We start from the raw sequence: 25,237 nt of genomic DNA, 5'->3' as shown, positions 1-25,237 counted from the left end.
TCTTTTGTAGTGAATTCTTCTTTCTAGTCATTTTGTCCAGTGCAGAGTGACTGTATGAGTGAGCAGAGTCAAAAATATCATCCACAACCTAAGTAAAATACACCCTAGACAATTCCAAAGGCATTAGAGACAAAAACATAAAAGAAAAAGAACAGAACAAAATAAAACAAAAGGACCACTAAAGTGGAAAACAAATTTTAAAACAAAATTGTAAGAGTAAAAAAACAAAGAAAAAAGGGGGGTGATGAGGAAGTAGTGGTTGAGAGAGAATATAGTCTCCCCAAGGGGACCTAGAAGGTGATCCTCTTGGTTCTGGTGTATTTTGTTCTGTATGTTAGAAGATGCTCAATTCCAAATTTATATAAACCAGCAAAACTTATATAGAGACCCGACATCTACCACAAAAACCTAAACAAGAGGGGGACAGAATGGGAAGGAAGAGAGAATATATTCTCACAGAATGAAGTAACACAGTGTTCCACTTGGTTCTGGGTGTATTTTGGTCCATGTGTTAGAAGTACTAACATCCACCATTATAAAATAAGACAAGACAGAAAAAACAAAAAGCAAAAACCCATAACTCATATCTACCAAAACTAAATTGAATACATTGAAGGGAATCCAAAAATGAAGATTATATCTAAAACATGTATTTGTAGAAATGTGAAAGTTAAGAAGGAAAAAGCTTGAAAATGAAGAGTTGGTAAAATATAGTAGTTAAGGTAGGAAAAGAGAAAAAAATACTGGAAATTTTTAACCTGAAATATAAATGAATTGTAATGAAAAAAGCCTCTAGTTCTATATACTATTTTCCCTCAGTCCTGGGGCTTCCCAGTGCTACTTGTTCAGTAGTCTTGCTCTTCCCTTGTTCTTCCAGCTGGTCTTCTGCAGGAGGGGTCTGCTGCGCTGATTCTCAGGTGTCAGTGCCTGGGTGGAGATGCCCGGCCCCTTGCCCAGGTGCCAGGCTCAGGATGAGCTGTTTATCCTGTGAGGCGTTTGCTCCCTAGGGACCCTGCCTCTCCCAGGTGAAAGGCAAAAAGGAGAGAAAAAATGGCGGCAGCCAAATCTTCAGCTCCAGAGCTAAGAGCTCCCCTCAAGTACGGAACAGCAGTCTCCCAGGCCACACTGCTTACATGCTCCTGGGGCAGGTGCAGGTGCACTGATCTGCACAGATTACAGGGCGCCCAGTGGCGTGAGAGTTCTCATTATCCTGTGCCCTCTTGGGGTCCACTTCTCCTGAAGGGAACTGAGGACAGCTGCCTTTGTCTGTTGCTGGGCTCTAGGGTCAAGGGAGCTCTGGTGCCGGTCTGTGGAACCAGTGGCTTCTCCCAAATGCCCTGGGAGGGTTGCCCAGGAGGGTTGCTGTATTCCAGCCCTTTACCACAATCTGACTGCAGTTTAAGGTGAGTTTTCTCCTGGTGCCACTATTCTTATTGTGTCTCCGGGAATATTGAGGCTTCACTGCCCCTCCGGCCTTTCAGCCCTTTTTCCCTGCTGAGCACTTATCAGTCAGGGAAGACTCAGATGTGGATTTTTAAAGTTCCAGCTTGTCCAGAGCTCGGCTTTCATGCCCAGGCTTGTTGTCGCTGGCCTTTCAGTGGCTTCCTACAGCTCCACTTCCAGGCCCAGCTTGTCAGGGCTCTGTTGTCCCACCAGCTTGCCTGGCTTCCTGCAGCTCCCCTCCCCACCTTCTCAGGTTGAATTTGTAGGTGCTCAGGATGTTTTTAAAGTTATCTAGGTAAGTTTGTGGGACCAGATAAATTGAGGACCCCTACTCTTCTACCAGCTTTCCTCCTCTTCCCCAATATTTAAAAATTTTAAACTCTTTTCAGGATTATCAATTTAAAAAAAAATAGCCCTTCCTTTGACTCTCTTGGAGGCAGCCCCTATTAAAACTTCTTAAATATGAAATAAATATGTAATTAAAATTATGAAAATATAATTGAATAAATGAAGTACATATACCACGCTCATAATTTGCAAAGCTAGCTTTTGTATTAATTTAAAATTTGAATTTTAACAAATCATATCATTATCACATGCTATACCATACTATATCTATACCACACTAGAATTTGCTCAGTAATTTGAAACATGATGGAAATTGAGTGCATTCATTCTTTCAAAACTCAACAAACCAAGAGGTGATGACGGAGAGCAAAATTAAAATTAAAAGTTCTTTAAAATAACATCATTGAAGAATTCCCCATAAACTGGTGCCTGGGAACATATATTCTCTTTCATACTTTCTAGATTTCTCCTCCTGAGTGAGGTTAGAGATTATGGTCTGTATCAGATTAATTCCTTGGAATTTTTTGAGGCATCTTCTGTGACCAATACCTGCTCAGTGTTTGTGAATTGTCCATGTATGATCATAAAGAAAGTGTATTTTTGCTATAAATAGTGTTTGCACTATTTATTATCTATCTAAAGATAATTTTATATATACAGAGAGAATATATATATAGATATTGAAATCTATATGCAATAGAGAGAGATGGAATGATTTTATATATATAATGTATATATAATATATATAAAAATATATACATTTTATATAAAATGTGCCAACTGAAACTTCTGCATCCTGAGGCGGTGTCCTCACTTTGCCCAGTTCCATGGTAGCTGAGGTAGCAATGGCGACAGTTTCCAAGAACCATGTAGAGCAAGGACACAATTCTTACATGTACACATTTCAGTTCACAGGGCACCTGACATATCAGGACTCTCTCTCTCCCTCTCCTGTGCATTTAATATGTAGAAAGTTTAATCATGTATATTCTAATCATGTATATTCTCTTTTGATTTTTGAATGGAGCATATCAAAAATTGCTAGTAAAAATTTTTTTAATTTTAATCTTATCTATTTTTACCTTCACTTCTGTAGATTTTATGCTTTGTATATCTTGATGTGAATTACCAAGTACATAAGTGTTCATGAGCTTTTCCTTCTATAATTTCTTAGTTTATTATTACAGATCTGTCTGTGTTCCTTGTGCTGCTCTTTGCCTTGAATTCTGTTTTTTTTTTTAAACTATTTAAGATTAGTCTCTGTTTTATTCTGCTTCATGTTTGCTTGACCTTTACTTTCAAACTTTGTCATTTTTTCAATGTAGCCATTTGTGTGTTCTTTTATATTCTGATCAAAGAGTCGCTGGCTTTTAATTGGCCAGAATAGCACATTTACATGATTGTATTTACTATTATATTAAGACTTATTTTTACCATATTTCTTCATATTCTTTACTTACTGCATTTTTTTCTTTTGTTTTTTTCTTTCCATCAGATAGATCTATCAATTTAAAAATTATATTCTTATTGTTCTTATGATGAATGCTTTTAATCATAGACCAGATGTCCTTAATCAAGGGTATATTTCCTCCCATTTGCTTATCAGAAGGCATGAGTTCCTCGAGAAGTGGAAACCAGGTTGCATTTTCTTTGTTGGGCTTAAGAGATGTAGGTAGTGGATCAGTTCTTTGTAACTGATTCTGTGCTCACTTGTCCATCTTGCTCTCAACAGCAATAGTCTTTTTGTTGTACACTTTTCTATTATAGATTAGGGCATAGAAAGCCTGGCTTCAGTTTTCATCTTGAAGACAAAGCAACAGAAGTACATTTCATGTTTCTCAGGTGTACTGTTTCTATAAAACCTCACTAGAACTTTCTGATCCAAATTTTTAACAACCTGCAAAGATCTTTTCTCTATTATAGACTGTGGAATAGGAAGTCGGATCCTACACACTAGAAGAAATAAATATCATTCAGCAAATACAATCTTTTTTGAGGAACTTAATACATCTCTATATGTTCTGTACAAAATGAGTAATGACAAAAACTTTAAATAGTACTGGCGTAAGCTAATGTTTCAGGCTATTATTAATGGTTTTGCACATTAATCATAGAGCTTTGCCATAGAAGGCCTCATTGTTAGCCTCGAATATAAACAGAAATATCTACTTCCTAGTGATGTCTGACACTGTTCTAAGACCACCACCTGGATTCATTCATTCAGTCTTCACAACACACTTTTGAGGTTTATATTGATACTATACCTATGTTGTAGTGAGGACCCAAAGACACAGGGATTAAATAAGATGCCTAATATCACATACTTACTAAGGTAGCCTAGCCTCCCTGCCTCGAGGGACTGTAAATATCCCTGTAATCACACAAACATTGCTCCCATAAAAAGACTTCCCCCATGACAAAGAATATGGAATAAAGAACCTTGGGACATAGGACCCAGGGGTTGCCAATCCTCAGGGTGGCAAAGAGCTTGGCTGGGGCCCCAACATCCATTTCAGTCCTCTTCTCTTCTCCAGTGACTTCTCCTAGTGCAGAATCTGGTCCTGAAAATTTATATGTCTCAGACTCCTGTGCAACTACCTTCCAGATGCACACTGGTCCCTTTGTCAGGTGCACTTGTACAAGATGGGGAAGGGGGAAGCAAACCCCGGGATTCCTTCTACTGGTTAGCGTGTGGCTGCCTCAGGCATGGCTTTGAGAAATTCAGCCTTCTACTGCTGTGCCCTGCTGTCCTCTCACTCACTTCATGGGCAGTGTGGCGGCCGCAGGTACTCATCTTGCCACGGGCTGGTCGCTCTCTGTGAGTGGGGCAGCAGCCTCCTGCCCTCCTGTGTGCTGGCCACAGCTGCTCTATGAGATTCTTGAACTTAGTTCCCATGAGGCCTCTCTGAGTGAGGCATAAGCAGGGCCTTGGACTTATTCTGTTATTCTAGTGCTGTTCCCAAAGGCCCAGACTAGAGTCCATCTCTTCCAAAACTGAATTCTCTGCATTAAATCCCCTTCTGCATGAATAATCTGGACCAATTTTGTTTTTCTGCATCTGACCCCCATAATACACTTGGATTTCCAAGTGAAGATCAGTAAGTTTTCTAACAATTGGCAATAAATGACTTTGGGGAAGGAGTTAACCTCTCATCACAGATGGTCCAGGCAAGAATATAGACTATTCTATTTTCTTGTGTGGTATTTGTTATAAAGTATTATCAGCGTTAAGAGAATGTGCTGCTTATCAGGACTAATTGACTGTCTCTTAAAATATGTGTGTTTAAACGTGTACAGCGACATGTATCTTATTCTCTTTAAGATGTGTTATCTCGCCATCCTTGTTAGTCTTTTCTGATTCTTCCCGCCTACACACCCCATCCTTTTCTCATTTGTGCCCCATGCTTCCTTGATATTTAACCCATCCTTATGCTTACTGTAATCCATTGAAATTGCCCATTTTCTTAAATAAATCCCCAAATCTATTAGAAACTTCTGAAGAACATAGGCCATATCTTGTTCACCAGTGTGTCCCCACAGTTTAGCACAGTGGCTGGAGAAAATATTACACAATTGTTTAATGAATGAATGAACATCCCCTTTCTAGGTATTATTTATGTGAAACCTGATTGTAACTGTTAGAATGAATATTCTAGTGATCAGAGTGGAGAGATTCAAGTAAATACCTCTCCTTAGAGAATTGGCATAATGAGGAGAATCTCTATCTGGATGCGAGACTCGTTATATCTGTGGTGAAGACCCAGGGAGCTAGGAAAATATTATGCCTTTTTTGCAGCAATGCAATTACTGTAAAAGACATATTATGCAATCATCTTAGTAACCCAACCAGGGCTCTGAACACACACTGTGAATATTAAGACTGACAAATTTTGCAACCAACTGATTTTCCAAGAGATACAAAGAGTTGCTGCCATTAATGAAGCAGAGATGGTGTTGCTTTGCCCAACCATCTTTGCCAAAGAAGAGACAGCCAACAATGTGCGATCAACATGGCATGTCACAAGCACATTGACCAGTTATCTCATTTAATCCTCCAGTAGTGGGTCCCAGTTATTAGGTCTCTGGCTCCCACTTTGCCGGTGAGGACCTGAAGAGGTAGACGTGATGCCATTGGTACACAGCACAAAGGGCCTTGCAAGCTGGGTCCTTTAGCTACAAGCCTTGCCCTCTTTGCATCTCATTCTAGCCTGTTCTCCCAGTCTAGACAGATGCAGAACATGTTCCCAAGGACATCTTAGCTGCAAAAGGATAACCATGACCTAGTTCCTTTCTGCAGAGCTAGGGTTTGGGGCCCTCCCTGAGGAGCCCCTGAGTTCTCCTTATTCCTTGTGTCACTGTGCTGGATTTGGGGTCTCAAACATGGTTTTCCCATGTTTGAGTCTGGTCTGGTTAGCCTCAGACCCATCTAGCTCAAGTGGTTACTTTCTGGTGAAGTGGAAACTGTCAGGGACCCATAGATGATCAAAATAAAACTCATAACCCTGTCTTATGCTGCACTGAAAACATGAGGAGTAGAACCAGAGAGGAAGCAGTCAGCTGGGACTTTGGAGATCTGTCCTCTCCAGAATGCTGGATCCCTCCCTGGACACCAGCTTTAAGAAGGATACTGAGGGATCCCTGGGTGGCGCAGCGGTTTGGTGCCTGCCTTGGCCCAGGGCGCGATCCTGGAGACCCGGGATCGAGTCCCATGTCAGGCTCCCGGTGCATGGAGCCTGCTTCTCTCTCTGCCTGTGTCTTTGCCTCTCTCTCTCTCTGTGACTATCATAAATAAATAAAAATTAAAAAAAAAGAAGGATACTGACAGTTGTAATGTGATGAACAAAGAAAGAGCAGAAAAGGAAAAATACACAGTCCCCCACAGGCTCGTCTCAGTGCCTCCATGCAGCAGACTCTCCCTCAACTTGGGTGCTGGACACCATGTCAGGGCCTCTCCCTCCTCCACACAAACACCCTCATCTCTACGCTATGGCTTCTTTATCCCTCAGTGCTTCCCTGAGGCCCTGGTGACCTCCTTCCTTGAAACCCTGTCAGAGCACCCTGTTCTTTTCCTTCTGATTCCTTACCACAGGTTGTATTAATACCTTTATTTCTTTTCCTGGTGTTTTAAAATCCATCTTCAATTATTTGTAAACTTTAGTTCAAAAAGGACCATTTTAGTTTGGCCCAACACCATGGTTCCTGCATTTTCCCTCGCATGACAGATGGTTGGATCTCAACAAGTATCTGTTGAATGAACAAATGAATGTATGATTGCATGAAGAAATGGGTGGATAAATTCATGGATGAGTCCCAGATTTTAAAGGATGATAACAGATACTTAGGCTGGAGAAGAGATGCTACAGGGTGGGGTCTAGAGGACTGGGACCCAAAAGAAAGTGTGATTGAATGTTTTCTTTATGGCTCATTCACAGACCCAAATAGAGACAGTAACTGAAAGCTTTAGGAGGAAGATTTTCACACGCAGATTTCACACATGTAAGGGCTATTCAAAAGTGAAATGGACTGCCATAGAAACATATTTTTCTGGAAGTGTTCACGAACCAGCTAGATGATCTAAGAAGTACTGCAGAGTACAGAGGAGATTCCTGCATTATGAAGGGGTTGGTTCAGAGGGTACATGAGGATACTTCTAACTCTCTGACTCTGATTCCAGGGTGCTTTCTCTTCTGTTGAGTTGGAGGTAGTATTAATATTTTTTGCTCTTTTTCTTGTTTCCCTAAATATACTGTTAGCTGATATATTTTTCTATTCTGCTTTCTTTCTTTCCTGGGAATATAGATGAGGTCTTGTCAGAAAACTTTTTGGACTATAAGAACCGTGGAGTCAATGGTTCTCATCGGGGCCAGATCATCTGGAAGATTGATGCCAGCTCTTACTTTGTGGAACGTGAGTACCTTTTCCATTACTGTTGCTCAGGAAAAAGCAGAGTTCAACTGCTTTGTTCTTTGTTACGCTGCATTGCCTTCCCTTAGAAAGTTGCCATGTAAGAAAGCAATAGATTTATGAAATGCTTAAAAATAGTGAGAAGTGAGCTCTAGAGCAGTTGGGCAACGGCCATCCAAACCAGCCTGGGGGGCCATTCATTTCAAAGAGAAGTTTGGCTCATGGTCATTCATAGGCCTCTGGATTCAAGACCTTTTGGCTTGGATCTCTTAACTTTCACTTTGTGGCTCCTCCAGGTACTCTCTAACTTTGCAATAGTTGCCTCTGCTGTATCTTATCATCCAGTGTGGGCTTTGCCTGAGCCAGTTCTTCAAGGCTCTCTGCTCATGGTCTCATCGTGTTGGGAATATTCCATGCTTCACTGTGATCTTTTACTCTGGCCACAGTTCCCTGGGATGCAGATGATACATTACTACCACCAACCGTTTCTTTGATTCTTGATATACTGACGTTTCTGGGTATATAAACTTGTCTTCATGTATTTTAGTGGGATGTTTTCTAAAACTATCTGCTATCTTTGAAAAAGAATCATTTTTACAGTTAAGGAAGGGTTCTTTTCATAGGTCCCCATACTGGTACATTTCCCATCACATGAGGAAATAGCCATGTAGGCCTCATGTTTACCAGCTGAAGGAATGCACAGATTGCCCTTATCTATAGGTCCCTCCCATCCCACTTGGTACTGGAGAGTGCTAAATTGCAAATCCCTTCCTGCATCTTCTTGTTCATAGCAGAGATTCAGTCAGTGTAACACTTCTGAAAGGCAATGATGAAATACTCCCTTGTTTCAACTGTCCAGTTCTCAGAGGAAAAGATATGTGACCAGGAACCTAAAGTTGTCTATTATCATTTGACTCAGGGTTCAAGAAAAACTATTTGCTTTCTATATGCTCTATATACTCATGTTTTGCTCCCATTTTTATTCGCTCTCATTTCCACTCATTCACTCAATAAGCATTTTAAAAGACCTTCTATATTTCAAAGATCAGAGATTTGAAAATGAAAGATCTGGTGTCTGCCTGCTAGAAGTTCATAATGTCTCTCCTCTTGGAAATGATACAAATGCTATATAGCATCAAATGTAGATACTATCAGATGTAGAGGGGACATGATTTTATGAGATGCGGTTGGCCCTTGACTTTGGTTTAGTCATAATGAAGTTCCCAACAAGAGACTCCCTTTTTCTTAATATTTATCTCCCTGACTCTAGATTTTCTCCTCCTAATCCATTTTGCATGCTGCTGCCAGACAAAACACCTTAAACCCAACTCTGATACTGTTTGCCGAAAAGACTCATGGCTCTGCTCTCTGACTACCTTAGCTGGAACTTCTTTGCCCTGCTGCCAAGACCAAACAAGACCCACCCTCATCCTTCAACCCTACTTCTTCATCTTCCCCAGCATGCTCTCCTTTGCCCAAGTCATGCCAAATATTCCCCATTCCACAAATATTTATCATTTATCATAAAGGACATAGGGGGTTTGGGGATAAAGATGGGTTCCAGCAGGTGGTACCAAATTTGACTTCCCAAATGCCAATAATAACAAGAAAGGTAAACATTTGCATTAGTAATGAATATTAGACACAATAGCTGACTGTATACCCCAATATACATTGGACGTTGTGTGGAGAGGCCTTCTTTACTGTACATCTGTTTTCTTCTTGGAGTTCTAACTAATTGAGAAAGACACCATTTAGGGTCAAAATGTAGTATCAAGTCAAAATGGTGTAGGAATGAGCACATCCTACAAGTTTTGTCTTCATATATACAATATTGTCATAATTGAGAGAAAGTGTATTCAAACTTGGTTAAGTAGTAGTGCCCTAGAATGAACAAATAGCTTGCCAAGTCATATTCAAAATAGCTAAAAATTGAACACTTTAGAAAAATGACATTTTACAAATGTCCTGGTGCAAACTTGAGAAGATCTCACTCAGCAGTATACCTGTTGGACTAGCAGTATCTCAGTGCTTTGGACAAATGGATGACAGTGAAATTGAGAAGATGGATTTTATATTTTGCAAATACATCAAACTAGTGTTCAATATACAAACAATGTGTTATTCTGTACAAATGTAATATAATTTGTCAAAGGCTAACAATTTATCAAGAAAACTCTTAAGTTTGCAAATGATTGGAATATTAACTCAGGGCACACATATAAATCAAATAAATTAGAGTGCTGTCATGGATTATAGCTTTAGGAGTCTGAATGCATTAAAACTGTATATAATATGCTATATGAATTTATATTTTTAATGTGAAATAATTGATGCTTTCAAAAATGTATGATTGAAAAAATGCCAAATTAACAAATAGGAAGGGATTGAATGTACAAAATGTTCTAATGTGGCTATCTTTTAAGCTATCTTTTATTAATGCATCAAAGCATCAAAGTTCTTCTTGTATAATAAAAATGCAGAAGCCAAGCCATTATCCAGAAGGTTACAGAAATTTTTGATATTAATAAAAATAAGACTCTTGCAGTCCTAAATAGTAATAAACACATTAATTGGTAAATTATACCTTCTTAAAATTAAAAATTATTTTACAGACTTTGCACATTGGCCAGATTTCAAATGTTGAAATACAAACAGAAAGCCATTCTTTCTATCTGAGGATTAAATTAAAATAATACATGAGGTTTTTATTTCATTTTCTGTTTTTATTTTTCCTTTTATAAGAGTAGAAGTAAATTGCTGATTACCTGGAGTCTATAATGTTCTAAAGTACATTTCTTTGGGGTTACGATTTAATTTAGAATTAGGTAATTGCTATTGATTTATATGATTTTTTTCAAGGTCTGACTAAATCAGATTTTGAAAGTACTACCAAATTAGGAACGTTGAAAACAAATATTTCCTGCACTCTCCAAGGAGTTACATGCATGATAAAACACAAAAGAAATAAAACCTGAGTTGTTTCCTTTTCTCTGGCATAATTTTTCCCTAGTGGGCCCTCGGCTGTTTCACTCTAGTAATAATTGCTATAATATGAGAACTGCAAAAAGATGCAAATTGTAACGACGAAAGAAAGAACTAGGGAAGTTTCAGCTTCCTCATCCCGATCAAATCTTACAATGTTGTGTCATTACTGTAACCCCATTACAATTTTTTTAATATATGCCATTGAGCTTAGAGCTGGCCAGACTCAAGCCTCAGGAGCCACCACAGCCCTTGCTGACTGTATGGCCTTGTCGGAACTCCTTCCACATTGGGGCTTGCATTGCCCAGAAGCAATGTCTCTACAAAGTTTGGTTTCTTTCCCATCTTGTGGTGGATTCTATGGTGAGGGCTGAAGCTGTTGCTTTCCTCTAAGGACAGCGGCCTGCTGATTGAAGGACCTAAGCTAATTAGGAAAGGACAGCACACAACACGATGCAGGTGTCACCATCAGCACATCTGGTGGCTTGTCACCGCACCTGAGACTGTATTGGAATTTCCCAAGGTGCTGGGCCCGGGAGCCACACCCGTTCCTGTTGGTTTCCTATCAACCCACACAAGCTATCTTTTTAACAGACACCCTATCATATGCAGAATATGGGCTGGTCGCTCTTTTGTAATTGAAATTTATTGGAACATAAAAAAAAAAAAAGGTATTTTTCTTGATCTCTGGCCCAGATCTGTTCCATGTAGCTCCCTGTCCATTGTAGCTCCCTATTGGTAGTAGGAAGGATGGAGTAGTGTGCCTTGAGCCACCACTAATTACAGCTGAAAGGGTTTCTTACAGAGGGACCTCCTTATGTTGTGTCATGTTATCACAGTCATGAGCCTGGCCTTCTCACAGCTGTCTGGGGGTAAACCAGAAATCCGCAGTCCTTTTTTGACTGCTCTGCCTTGCGTTGGTTTCCGGCTCCTGCTCAGGTCGTTGGTCCTGCCCTGCTTCCAGGTTGGCCCCTCACACTCAGCCTTTTCCCATCTGTGCCCTCACTTCCGGAGTCACACCCTGATTACTGCTTGCTCTGATTCTATTACCCAGCGTTTGTCAGAAGACTATCCCTCAAACATTTCCAGTCCTTTTCCATCCATCATCCCAAAGTTAAAAAACACACAATGACCCCTGATTATATTTAGCAGCAAATCTAAGCACCTTAGTCCTGCTGTAAGTTTTTAACAACACCCATTGAGTGAGGTGAAATCTATGCAGATGGAAGGGGGTCAGGATTTGCCTCTCAGCCCACACTTAGGCAAGGGGCTTCCAAGCAAGAGGTGTGTGGGTTCGACATCCACCCCAGTGTGGCCTGGTCTGTCTCTTCATCTATAAAATGACCCATAAGGCAGCCCCATGATGAACTGATTCACCCCATGAGGGCCAGATGTGTCTGAGATGGCCAGGTCTGCTATGGAAGGAGAAGGCTTTTAATTAGGGATTGTGGTGCGACTCTGAGAGGGTCAGATCAGCAGTGTACATTCTACTTGGCATTTCTCCCCAGAGAATGGACAAGTGGGTGTCATGGAGATGACTGTGAACTAATGGCTTTATTCAGAGAGTTTTCTTTGGGAAATTCTTTGCAGCTAGAGTTGAAGACCGAAGGGCACTGAAGGAAAAGCAGGGCTCCAGGAAAACTAGCTGGCTTCCTCTCATTAGCATTTTTGGCACATGCTTTCTCCTCTCCGGCACTGCAGCAAGAGCAAGGACAAGAGCTGAGAGGCCACTCAGATTCATGATTAGACACAGAGAGCTTGTCAGGTCGACAATCCAGGTGGTTCAGGTGACACATTGTTTGCAGCCTTTTATTTGAATCTGGGCATACTTGCACCAGTACTGCTCTGTTGTTAGAGCCGGGATGGCTAAGATTGCACTGTGGGCTGCCATTTTCAATCACTGATTTGTTATTTCCTAGGAGGTGTTTCCATTTGCACTATAGTAAACATTTGAGTCATAGGCTCCAAGCCCTCAAGAAGTCTCAAGTCTACTTGGGGAGACTAAACATAAACCCGGCGCTCACATTGCCTCACAGGTTTCTTTGTGAGGAGCAAGTATGGCTCCATAGAAACATCCACAAGACAGTGGGCATGCATTATGTCATCTTATTTTAATTGTATAATTCCTGGGACACCATGGCAACCCTGCTGTTCATCCAGTTTAACACCATCCCAAAAGGAAACCATGGTCAAAATTGCACTCTACAACAATCACGAAAGTAATTTCAATATTGCTTATGTTCTTACATTTCTTAAAGTTTGAGAAAAGAATGTACAGTTCATAACAACACTCCTAAAATTTATTTTCTTCTTTCACCACATAATTCCTCCAGTTTTCTTCCCACCTAAATGTCTCTATTAACCTACTCTTGGTTGTAGCTTACACTCATGGTGCTCTTCTCCCCTTCCTTATTTCTTTCACATTTTTCTCTAAAAGCCTAAAAGAAGTAATCTTGATGGAGATAAATCTCCTGGAATCATAGAAGAAGGAACCTATATCACCAAATATACAATCACTCGCTTGTTAGCAAACCAGAGTCGAATATTTATAAATATTCACACAGTAATAACATCTAGGCTGCCGGAGGCCAACCTAAGTGTGCAGTGGTTCTGGCTGAACAGGGCCAATGAGACAATGGGAGTGTGGCAGTGAGAGGGCAGGGCTTCAGGTGGGAAAACAAGTCATACAAAGATATACAAGTGAGGAGACGCACACAGTAGGCTTGTCCTCAGTCTACCCAATGTGAGAAGCCAAACTGTTAAGTGCAATCACTTCTTACCATGTCAAATATTTCATTCCATCTGGGAGCAGCAAAATTGATCTTTAGTCCACAGAGGTGTCATTCTATCAGATTAGATAACAGACAGTAAAAGAGTGACTAAGCATTATTACAGAAAACAGAAAGATATAACCAGACAGTCTGTTCAGATTTGCAGCAATACCGATAGTGCTGGCTTCTAGTTGGATGTGGGTCAGATTCTCCCAATGAGATGAAAACTCTTAACACAAATAAATGGTCATGTCCTATTATTACAGACTGAGACTATTCTGGAGTAACCTTGAGTCACCATTTCAATAAAAAAAAGAAACCATACACATTCACCCACCTCTCTTAACCCTATAGTGCTAGAGGACTACTGGGGATCGTTCTTGTCTTCGAGACTTCAGATCTAGAGGTAGAGGCTTGGTTCCTGCCCTCTAAGGCTCTTGCATTCCAATAGGGGAGATAATGCCTCTTACTATGTCCTGTATCAGTAAATACAAGGAGCATCCAGCCCAGCTTTGTGGTACAGAGTTGGTCATCATTCATGCATAAGAGGAGCTTGTAGGGAGACTGGGCCAGTGGGAAGGAAGGGCTGGTGTTGGGGGCCAAGTGGTAGAGAGATCATTGTAGGTAAGGGACTGCATCTGCAGAGGCATGAAAGTATGAAGGGTGAGCAGTCAAGGAAAGGTGAGAGTTGAGGACAGAGCAGAAGGAGAGGAAATGGAAGAGGACGAAGAGAGATTATAAAATGTGGAGGATTAAGTATGGCCACAAATTCCTTGACAGTCCTCTCGAGAGAAGGCATTCATGTCTTCTCCCCTGTGCAAGTTTCCATGCTAAAGTGAGGCTGTGCCAACTTCCAAGCCTAGATTTTTTTCTTGAAAGATTTTATTTATCCATGAGAGACACACCATAGGAAGAGGGAAAAGCAGGCTCCCTGCCGGGAGCCTGACGTGGGACTTGATCCCAAGACTCTGAGATCATGCCCTGAGCCAAAGGCAGACATTCAACCACTGAGCCACCCAGGCGCCCCCCAAGCCTAGAGTTTTAAGAGACTGGTAGCTTCCACTTCCTACCTTTAGAACACTCACTCTTGGAACCCTGAGACAGCTGTGCTATAAGAAGCCCAAGGTAACCTTGTGGAAGGTTGCATGGAGAAATGAGTGGCCAGCCCAGCTGCTCCAGCCATCCCCACCCAGGGGACAGCAAAGGAGCAGCCTGGCTGTTAGCCATGGTAACAGCATGCAAGACCCGGAAGGAGAGCTGTCCAGCTGAACCCAGTCACCTCACAGAACTTGAGAGATTATAATACAGTGCTGTTTTAAGCTGTTAAATGTTTGGTTCCTTTGTTGTGTCACAATAGAAACCATAGCATCAGAGAAAACCGAAAGAGTAGGCCATGGAAATCAGAGAGGAGAATCTATCAGAGGAGGCATTGTCAACACGATCTGGTGAATGCCAGTGGAGGGCTCAGGGAAGACATGGTCTGGAACGCATCTGTGGAGAGATGCCTTATGGGACCTGTGGTGTTTGTGAAGAGAAAAATCAACAAGCTGACGAGAAAGACTGCAGGCTGAAGAGTAGGGTGAACAGTTCATCCCATCTTGTTCAGAGGGATCCTGATTTGGGCTCTGAAAGTTCTCAGTCCCAGAAACCTCTCAGCCTTGGGAACACTGGAATGGAGCTGGTCCTCTTGGACATCTGCACTCACAGAGAAGAGCAAAGTGTCTGAGTGCTCTTCCACCAAGGGGGCTATGAGAGATTCTGAAGTGGCAGCTTGGGGAACAGGACTGAGATGGGCTCGAACACGTGTACCGACTGAGTGGAAGGAGCCATAATGTAAAAGCTCTCATTGATTTCACTGGTGTCCAATTTCTTACATCCTGCTACACTGATGACAGCACCATGAGGAGGACACCATCACCACCACATCTGAGGAATAAACAGTCTCTGAGATATATGGTAATGTGTGTAGCCGACCTGAGGTATACACCGGGCTCACTTGTTTGTGCTCATCAGCCCCAGGGAAGAGTTGGGGGGATGTTGGACATTTGATGGATGGGGGCTCAGAAGGAGTCAGAAGGAAACAGGAGGCAGAGACAGAGCCCAGCCTTTCCTAGAAACCCTTGACCTGTAGGGAATCGGTGACTAGAAGAGTGGTGGGGAAGGATAGGGACAGGACCCGAGGACAAAACGTGTGTCTGGACCACCTTACAGCACCCCTTTCCTAAGAAGAAGGTAAATAAGAAGAAACTGGAAGAGCTCAGGAGTGATTTTCACCTGTACCGATGAGTACAGTGAAATTAGCACTTCACAAAAAAAGACTCTCCCTGTCCCTCTCAAAGCCACTCTGTACACAGAATGAATCTCTTTTACTCAAGAGCACAGACCCAGGGGGCTAGAAGCAAGCAGGGCTGATGAGGCTCTGGGTATCTCTGCCTCGAGACAGTGCTTCCACAGGATAAGGAGGGAGAACTCTGCCCATTGTAACATCCCTGAGATGGGGACACAACAGCTTTCTCCTCAAGGCCTGTGCACGTAGGGGCAGAGAGAGGCCACATTCGGCAGGAGAGTATGTGGGGCAGACAAGGGAACCTGACCTAACTACCACATTGTGTCTGGACCTGCAGCCAGGTAGGTGAAGCCGTGTCCGAAGGGCATGGCCAGCTGATTACCATGATGTCCAATTAGACAGACAGAGCAGATGGTCTTGAAGGTGGCCGCAGCCATCCCATGGGAGGTGGCCTGTGCTTGTCCCTGGGGGTCTGCATGGCTTATAAGATCTGACACGTGGGCTGCCATTTGGCGTCGGGCTGATGTCCTGAATAGAGGAGCCATAACAATAATAGTGCAACTATCTCTGAGCACTCCCAGTGTGCCAAGCACCATGCCGAGCACTAAAATGTATTGTCCCATTTAACCTTCATGAAAACTCCAAGAGGCAGATAATATGTTCCCTTTTTGTTGATAAGGAATCTGAGGTGCAGGAAGATAATGCAACTGGTCCACTATTCACAGTGTGGGACCAGAACTTGAACCTTGGCCGTCCGACCTCAGAGCCTGCTCTTTTGGCCACCATGATGTCCTGATAAGATCGAAGTAGGCCAGAAAGGCCCCCACCAGTAAGGTGGAGTTCAGTGCAGAGTTCTGGTCCCATGGAGGGTGGGGTATCAGGTAATATACTGGGTAGAACTTTGAAGTAGGAGTCAGTGCTGGGGGCTCACCTCTCAGAGTTACTGGCAGGGAAATTTTATGGGCACCCAGAATGGGAACCCAGATGTCACTGGGCTAGCAAATCCTTGACCAGAAGAAAGAAAGTGGAGGTGGCTAACATATGGCCTTCCTCCTATCCAGATGATTCTGAGTGAGGAGCTCAGTAGGCTCCACCATAAAAAGCAATAGAGAAAGTTCAAATTAGAAGACAGACGCTATCCAAGATGTCAGTGACTTCCTGACACATAAATCCAGAATCTTCTCTATTTCAATTTGTTAGGTGTGTATGAATCTCATTTGTACATACATTTTTTTAAATGTAGGTACCTATTCCCAACAGAAAATTTGAAGAAAAGATCAGAGAAAAAAATCACCCATAATTTCAACACAATAACATTTTTAAAGATTTTTTTTATTGCTAGTAGCATCTCCCCGAGAGGGGCCTGATAAATATTTATTCAATTAATAAATCAATTAAGCTAGTGCTCAGAACTTGTGTAGAAAGCAGGAGGCTTATGTTCAAAGACAACAACTATTATATCTAATCTTTCCCACAGCTGGCCTCTGAGCCATCTAGAGGAAGAGACAGAGAATTATGGGTAAAGGAGGAAACCAAGTGGTCACTGGCCAGAGACATATGGCAAGTGGGTACCACAAAGAGTGAATGCAGTCTAGTGATCTGTCCAACTTCTTGAATTAGGGAGGTGGCAGAGAAGCATCCTCTTTCAAAGCAGACTTACTCTGCTCTTCAGTAAATATGGGCCAGTCTACACACTGGGAACTTGACTACCCAGTTTAGAGATGAGCAACTCTTCCTCCTTTGATTCAGGTCCTGGAAGCAGAAGCTAGAGAAGCTGTGGAAAGGGAGAATTTTCTCTTTTTTTGCTTCATTCCCAACTTACACTCCTTCCTTTTGACCCACTGCACCTTTCAGCCAAGTCTACGGTCAGGCACAGCTGTGGTGTTCTTGGTGAGGACAGAGGCCCATGGAGGTCAGGGAAGCCTGCCTGCACACCATGTGTGCTTCCTTGACACTGTCACTGTTCCTTTGTACATACGTGGGGCCAGTTCAGAAGCTACTCCCAGGAATTGCTGTCATCAACCAAGACAGGTCTCCTCCAAGTCACCTCCAAGGCCATTTTCAAATGATGCCAGCCATGCTGCCCACATGGGCTTTGTAGAGCCAAGAAAGAGTTCAGAGTTCATATACTATAAATAAGTACTCCTCACAAATTCTTATTAATCCAGACCTTAGTGCCTCATGTATCCCACTTTCTCAAAATTCCAGAGTTGATATGTTATCCAAGAACATTGCAAAACGCAACAGCATCCACAGTCTAGAAAATGCAAACAATGACTTTTCCGTTGTAGGAGCTGCTAATCTCAGCCCCGTTTCCCAAGTTCCAAGCAAAACCAGAGTTGTCAGGTCCTGGTCCATATATAGACCCACGTTGCTGCTGCCAGCTGTTACCTGAGAGAAGAGGACAGACAGAAAGGAGAAAGGAGCTAATTGTGTTTCTTTCTGCTTCACCAGAAGGAGTGCCAATTTCTCTTTAAAATCCACACCAGAGAACTTGTCTTCTAGGGGAGGAACTGTGTCATTATGTCCTTCATATCCTTGGAGAAAATATGGTTATAAATACCACACCGTCTACCAGAGAATGACATACATGAAGCACTGATATTTTTATACAAAATCTAGAAATTTGAACCTATATATTCAAAGCCTTTCATGGGACTTCTACTCCTTATATTTAAAACCTCTTGATCTCTCTGTCTCTCTCTCCATTAATAGTTACCCCTGAAAAAAAGAAGCTTATTTTTACAGTGTGGGTTTTCCATAATAGAAAACATGAATTTCTGGTGAATACGTAAACTTTAAGACCTGGCTAACCCTTTCACAAAGGAACAGATGAAAGAATATAAATAATATGAAATTTTTCAGAAAGGGAAGAGTAGATTATATCAAAAAACAGTAGTAAAGGGAAAAGGCAAGAAAGGGTGTGGGAACATGGAAAAAAAGGGTCAAAAATAAATTAATTAATTAAAAATAAATTTTTTTAAAAAAGGGCCAACACAATCTACCATGAGACCTCGCTCCTTCTACTAGCCTAATCACAGGTAGTTTCCAAATTGAAGAAAATATTTTTCAGGCAAACTCAATACCAAAAAAAAAAAAAAAAAAGAATATTAAGACATCAGAACCAGTTAAGTAGAAGCTCTGGATACTTAACACCATCGAAGTAACAACACGAGCAACTGCACAAAGCAAATTCCTACAAGAGATGGACTCTAATAAGACTCCCCATGGGCTCCCCAGGGACCTAACCTGTCTTCATCACCTGCTCAGCCAGGCGGGCCCTTGGGGTCCCACGTGTGGCCCCTGCAGCATCCTCGATCCCACAGATCGACGAGGAATGGGAAGAAGGTCATTCCCATGCGGCCGCCACCTGCCAAGGCTGGAAAGGAGCCAGGGATTCCAGAACTCGCCTAAAGGGTCAGGGTGCCCCGAGACTCTGAGGAAGGATGATGCAAAGCTCATGGGAAGCTCCAGGCAAGAAGCTAAACAGATGCCACGTAGTAAGAGCTTCATGAAAGCCTGTGATACCTGCCCCCTCGAGTTAGTGTGGAAGGAAGGGAATAAGTTACCTCCGGGATATTTATGTCAAATTAAGACTGTTTCTATTGACACGTGCCCCTCTTGCTGGCCCACTTCTGACACAAGCAGGAGCCTGAACTCGGTGTGTTCCAGGATCTTCTGTTACCTGTCCCACCCCGCACTTTCCTTTAAGACAGTTCCTGGTTATCTGGTATAGACTCATCTCTGGACCTACCTGGAAAAAGATGCTGAAATTTCTGGTTCCTCCGAGTGGCCTGTGCATGCCAGACATGTGGAAAAGGAGGCCCTGCTAGCCCATCAAAGGTTGCACCACTAACCAGGTTAACGGTTCTGGGTTTTAGGGGATGGCATGTGTGCCTCATTCACCACCTTTTTCTCCGATCTGCCCCATTACATGTCTCAGTATCCGTAGGCTCTCTTCCCGGGAGGTCTCCCCAACTTAGCCATATGGTGAAGATAATGCCTCTGACTCAGAAATGAGTTTTTCCCAAGAGCTACAAAACTCTAGTGAATTCCAAACCGGCAAATACTGTTTTTTCATGAAATCTCATATCAGAGGAGTGCATTGTCCCCTTTTCAGGAAAGGAATTTGCTTGCCCGTAAGGCTGCTTTTTTGATGTCCGAGGTCTCTTCGAGGACCCAGCGTTCAGCTGCTGTGTCTTGGGCTTTGGAATCAACTGCACCTGGGAAAAGCAGCAGCCAATTCAATATGCAACATGCCAGATGGCCTGGCATTTCTATATGAGCTCCGAGCTACCGCGTCCTGTGCGCCAGGGAGCCAGACTGGTGGGTGGGCTCTCCTGGGCCGGAACTGCAGGTCTGAGTATTCCTAGCCTGCAAGATCCTCTCCACAGAAAACTCTGGTCCCATCTGCAGCTAACCATGTTAGTCCCGACTGAGCATCAGATTGCGAGAAAGCTTAATGTCTCCTAGAACCCAAGGGAAAATTGAGTAAGGGGAGAAGAGGGGGACACCCTGAGGAAACGTGGAATCTGAGGACAAAGCAGCCTTTTCTACAAGGATGGGTTCCTCATGCTTCCTGCCACGAAAGCCCACCTCTGAGGAAGGTACCTTGTCATTCACAAGATTAGAGCATGACTGTCTGTGTTACACAACTCCAGGAGAGCTATTTCAGTGGATTTCCATGCGCGGTGTCCCTGGAGCTGGTACTACATCAGCCCTGTTAAATATGGTCACAGGAATATCTGGTGACCATGGATCAGCAATTGCACTGCCTCATGCTATCATCCCTAAGATCTGTGCATGGTCAAGGACGTGCCCAGTTAGCCTAAAGGATTATTATTACCCCTCCCAAGCTCCTGCATAGCCATGGCTGTGGAGCTCTGACCTGCTTTACTGTGGTGGTGCGTTACATCTCGTGCCCCAATGTCATGAAAATCATCCAACAATTAGGTCTTCCGAAGCAGGCCCCTGACATTCATTTGTGGTTCTCACCTTGATCCAGTTTTATAAGTCAATGTTCAAAATGCTCTTACTGATCATAAACAGTTCATTTTAAAAGTCATGCTGATGAGGGACGCCTGGGTGGCTTAGTGGTTGAGTGTCTGCCTTGGGCTCGGGTTGTGATCCTGGGGTCCTGGGATCGAGTCCTGCTTTGGGCTCCTTGCAGGGGGCCTGCTTCTCCCTCTGCCTGTGTCTCTGCCTCTCTGTGTGTGTCTCTCATGAATAAATAAATAAAATCAATAAATTTTTTTTTAAAAGTTATGCTTAGATTGCTTCCCTCCTCCACCCACACACTCTCAACACTGTCCTTGATACGTCTACACTTCCACAGTGTATCCTTGTGCTTCATGACACCACGAATCTGGAAGAAGTTGGCTAATACCTAAGAAAAGTACATGCTTCCCTGAGAGACCTCTAGAACACACTCCAGCAGGTCAAGAGCCGGCTTAAGACATTAGTGATCAGCATGGGATTTGGGGAAGGGCCTCCATGTGACCCTCTCCCTTTATGCCAGGAGCTGTACTTTCTGCCATCTGGAGCTCTCCAGAAGGATTGTCCAGCAGTTGGGATTTACCTATCCTACCTCAATCCTAGGAAACTCAGTTCTCCACCATCTGACCCCCTCAAAAGCCTACCCACTATCTGGACTGAAATGCAGAGACCTACCCCAGTAATCCAGGATTAGGGATAAAAATATGCAGCACAGAAGGTCCTGGACTCTGGTGTCATGGCCAATCCTTGGCTTCTACGGATCTATTGGACTGCTTCCAGCTTGAATGTCCCCAGGGAGGCTTAGAGACAATTCAGCAGGCCCCACCTAGGGGGGGGAGGTACGGGGACAAGAAGAGTTTATCAGTAGCCAGGTGGTGCTTCTTTCTCATTTCAGATTCTCTATCCTTCTCTCTATCCCTCACTGGGGATTTTTTATTTTATTAATCTTTCCAAAGAACCAACCTTTGGTTTTCTTGATCCTCTCTGTATGTTTTCTGTTTAATTCTTTTCTGCTCTTATTTTTATTTTTTATGATCTCCTCCCATCGACTCTTCTTGGGTTTAATTTGTTGTGCTGTTTCTAATTTCTTGAGATGGCTGCTTAGCTCATTGGTTTTTAGCTATTCTTCTCTATGTATGCATTTAAGGCTGTAAATTTTCCACTAAGCAGTTTTTGTTTTGCTTTGTTTTGGTAAAATTCTAAGTGAAGCATAAAACAACAGAAAAAAATGCACAAATTTAAATGCAGAGCTTATGAATTTTCAGAAAGTGAACACATCCATGTACACAGCACCCAAATCAAGAAGCAAAGCTTTACTCACATTTTAACCCATTCTGTATTTCTTCCCTCCTTCCTTCACATGTGGGGTTTTTTTTTTTTTAATTCTGCATGCTTTTTGCTTTGTTGTTGTTGTTGTTAGTTTTTGTGTACATTCCAGTTAGTTAACACACTGTGTAATATTAGATTCAGGTGTATAATTTAGTGATTCAGCACTTCGACACGACACCCAGTGCTCATCACAAGTGCCCTCCTTAATCCCCATCACCTGTTGAACCCATTTCCCCACCTACCTCCTGGATAGTTAAGACTCTGTTTCTTGGTTTTCCTCTTTTTCCCCCTATGATTGTTTTGTTTATTAAATTCCACCTATGAGTTAAATCATATAATATTTGTCTTTCTCTGACTGACTTATTTCCTTACCAGAGTTCTCTCTAGCTCTATCCATGCTTTGGGCTCCCCGCAGGGGGCCTGCTTCTCCCTCTGCCTGTGTCTCTGCCTCTCTCTGTGTGTCTCTCATGAATAAATAAATAGAATCTTAAAAAAAAAAAAAGAAAGAAAAATACCTTTCATGTCTTTTGCCCATTTTTTATTAGATTATTTGTTTCTTGGGTGTTGAGTTTTATAAGTTCTTTATATATTTTGGATACTAACCCTTTATTAGATGTCACTAGAAAATGTCTCCCATTTCCTAAGCTCCTTTTAGTTTTGTTGACTGTTTCCTTTGCTGTGCAGAAGCTTTTTATTTTCATGAAATCCCAATAGTTTATTTTTGCTTTTATTTCTGTAAGAAGTCGCTATGGCTGATGTCAAAGAGGTTACTGCCTGTGTTTTCTCTAGGATTTTAATGGTTTCACATTTAATAGCTTCACATTTTTAATGGTTTCACATTTGTCTCACATTTAGATCTTTGATGTATTTTGAATTTATTTTTGTATATGGTGTAAGAAAGTGGTCCAGTTTCATTCTTTGCACATTGCTCTCCAGTGTTCCCAACACAATTTGTTGAAGAGACTGTCTTTTTTCCATTGAATTTTCTTTCTTGTTTTGTTGAAGATTAATTGATCATATAGTTGTGGGTTCATTTCTGGGTTTCCTATTCTGTTCCACTGATCTATGTGTCTGGTTTTTGCTAATACCATACTGTCTTGACCACTATAGCTTTATAATGTAATTGAGGTCCAGAATTGTGATGCCTCCAAATTTGATTTTCTTTTTCAAGATTGTTTTGGCTATTCTGGGTCTTTTGCTTCCATACAAATTTTAGGATTGTTTATTCTAGCTCTGTGACAAATGCTGGTGGTATTTTGATAGGGATTGCATTAAATGGGTAGTATAGACACTTTAACAATGTTTGTTCTTCTGATCCATGAAGATAGAATGCCTTTCCTGTTCTTTGTGTCCTCTCCAATTTCTTTCATCAGTGTTTTATGGTTTTCAGAGTACAGATCTTTTACCTCTTTGGTAAGGTTTATTCATAGGATATTGATAGAACATTCATTTTCTTATTATTTTAGGTACAGTTGTAAACAGGATTAATTCCTTGATTTCTCTTTCTGCTGCCTTGTTATTGATGTAAAGAAATGCAACAGATGTCTATACGTTGGTTTTGTATCCTGTGACTTTATTGAATTTCTGCATTGGTTCTCACAATTTCTTGGTGGAGTCTTTTGGGCTTTTTTATATAGAGTATTGTGTTGTCTGCAAATGCTGAAAGTTTGACTTCTTCTTTGCTGATTTGGATGCCTTTTATTTCGTTTTGTTGTCCAATTGGTGTGGCTAGGACTTCTACTATGTTAAATAACAGTGAGAGTGCACATCCCTGTCTTTTTCCTGACTGTGGAAGAAAAGCTCTCAGTTTTTCCCCATTGAGGATGATATTATCTGTGGATTTTTCCCATATGGTCTTTATTATGTTGAGGGATATTACCTCTCACCCTACTTTGTTGAGGATTTTTATCAAGAATGGCTATTGTACTTTGTCAAATGCTTTTTCTACATCTATTAAAAGGATCATACATTTCCTATCCTTTCTCTTATTGATGTAATGTATCACATGGATTGATTTGCAAATATTGAACCACCTTGCAGCCCAAGAATAAATACTACTTGATTGTGGTGAATGGTTCTTTTAATGTTCTGTTGGATTCAGTTTGCTGGTGTTTATTGAGAATTTTTGCATCTATTGTTCATCAGGAATATTGGCCTGCAGTTCTCCTTTTAAGTGGTGACTTTATCTGGTTTTGGTATCAGGGTAATTCTGGCCTCATAGAACAATTTTAAATGTTTCCTTCCATTTCTATTTCTTAAAATAGTTTGAGAAGAATAGGTATTAAGTCTTTAAATGTTTAGTAGAATTCCCCTGTGAAGCCATCTGGCCTGCATATTTGTTTGTTGGGAGATTTTTTATTATTGATGCAATTTCTTTGCTGGCTATTAATTTTTTATAATTTTCTATTTCTTCCTGTTGCAGTTTTGTTAGTTTATATGTTCCTAGGAAGTCATCCGTTGCTTCCAGTTTGCCTGATTTGTTGGCATACAGTTTTTCATAATATTCTCTTACAATTGTTTGTATTTCTGTGGTGTTGGTTGTTATTTCTCCTCTCATTTGTAATTTTATTTATTTGGGTCCTTTCTCTTCTTTTTGATAAGTCTGGTTAAGGTGTTATCAATTTTATTACTTTTTTTCAAGGAATCAGCTCCTGGTTTCATTGAACTGTTCTAGTGCCTTAATCTTTACTATTTCCCTTCCTCTTGTTGGCTTTAGGCTGTGTTTGTTGTTCTTTTCTGGGTCCTTTAGGCATAAAGTTAGGTTAATTGGGATTTTTCTTGCTTCTTGAGGTAGGCCTTTTGCTGCATCCCAAATGTTTTGGGCCATTTTGTTTTCATTTTCATTTGTTTCCATGCATTTTTTAAAATTTCTTTTTTGATTTCCTCGTCCTGGTCGTTCATTGTGTAGTACATGTTGTTTAACCTCCATGTATTTGAGGCCTTTCCAGTTTTTTTGGGTTTGTTTTGTTTTGTTTTGTTTGGTGATTGACTTCAAGTTTCATAGTGTTCTGATCAGAAAATATGCATGGTATGATCCCAATTGTTTTGTCTTTCTTGAGGCCTGATTTGTGACCTTGTAGGTGACTTATTCTGAAGAATGTCTCATGTGCACTTGAAAAAGAATGCTTGGGCAGCCTGGGCGGCTCAGCGGTTTAGCGCCGCCTTCAGCCCAGGG

The 25,237-nt window shown here is 41.7% G+C and overlaps 1 protein-coding gene across 5 annotated transcripts in view; it reads left to right on the top strand.

The window, feature by feature from the left end:
* The window catches only part of HECW1 (HECT, C2 and WW domain containing E3 ubiquitin protein ligase 1), a 448,536-nt gene that overhangs the window by 206,865 nt on the left and 216,434 nt on the right, over window positions 1–25,237 (top strand). For all 5 annotated transcript variants that reach the window (XM_049096371.1, XM_025449281.3, XM_049096372.1 and 2 more), the window contains one exon: window positions 7,591–7,698. In XM_049096371.1, coding sequence (XP_048952328.1) covers window positions 7,591–7,698 — 108 coding nt within the window. The remainder of the gene's footprint in view (window positions 1–7,590; window positions 7,699–25,237) is intronic.

Source organism: Canis lupus, chromosome 18 (assembly GCF_003254725.2).
Source record: "Canis lupus dingo isolate Sandy chromosome 18, ASM325472v2, whole genome shotgun sequence".
Taxonomy (NCBI): domain Eukaryota; kingdom Metazoa; phylum Chordata; class Mammalia; order Carnivora; family Canidae; genus Canis; species Canis lupus.
This window is presented reverse-complemented; position numbering and strand designations above follow the sequence as displayed.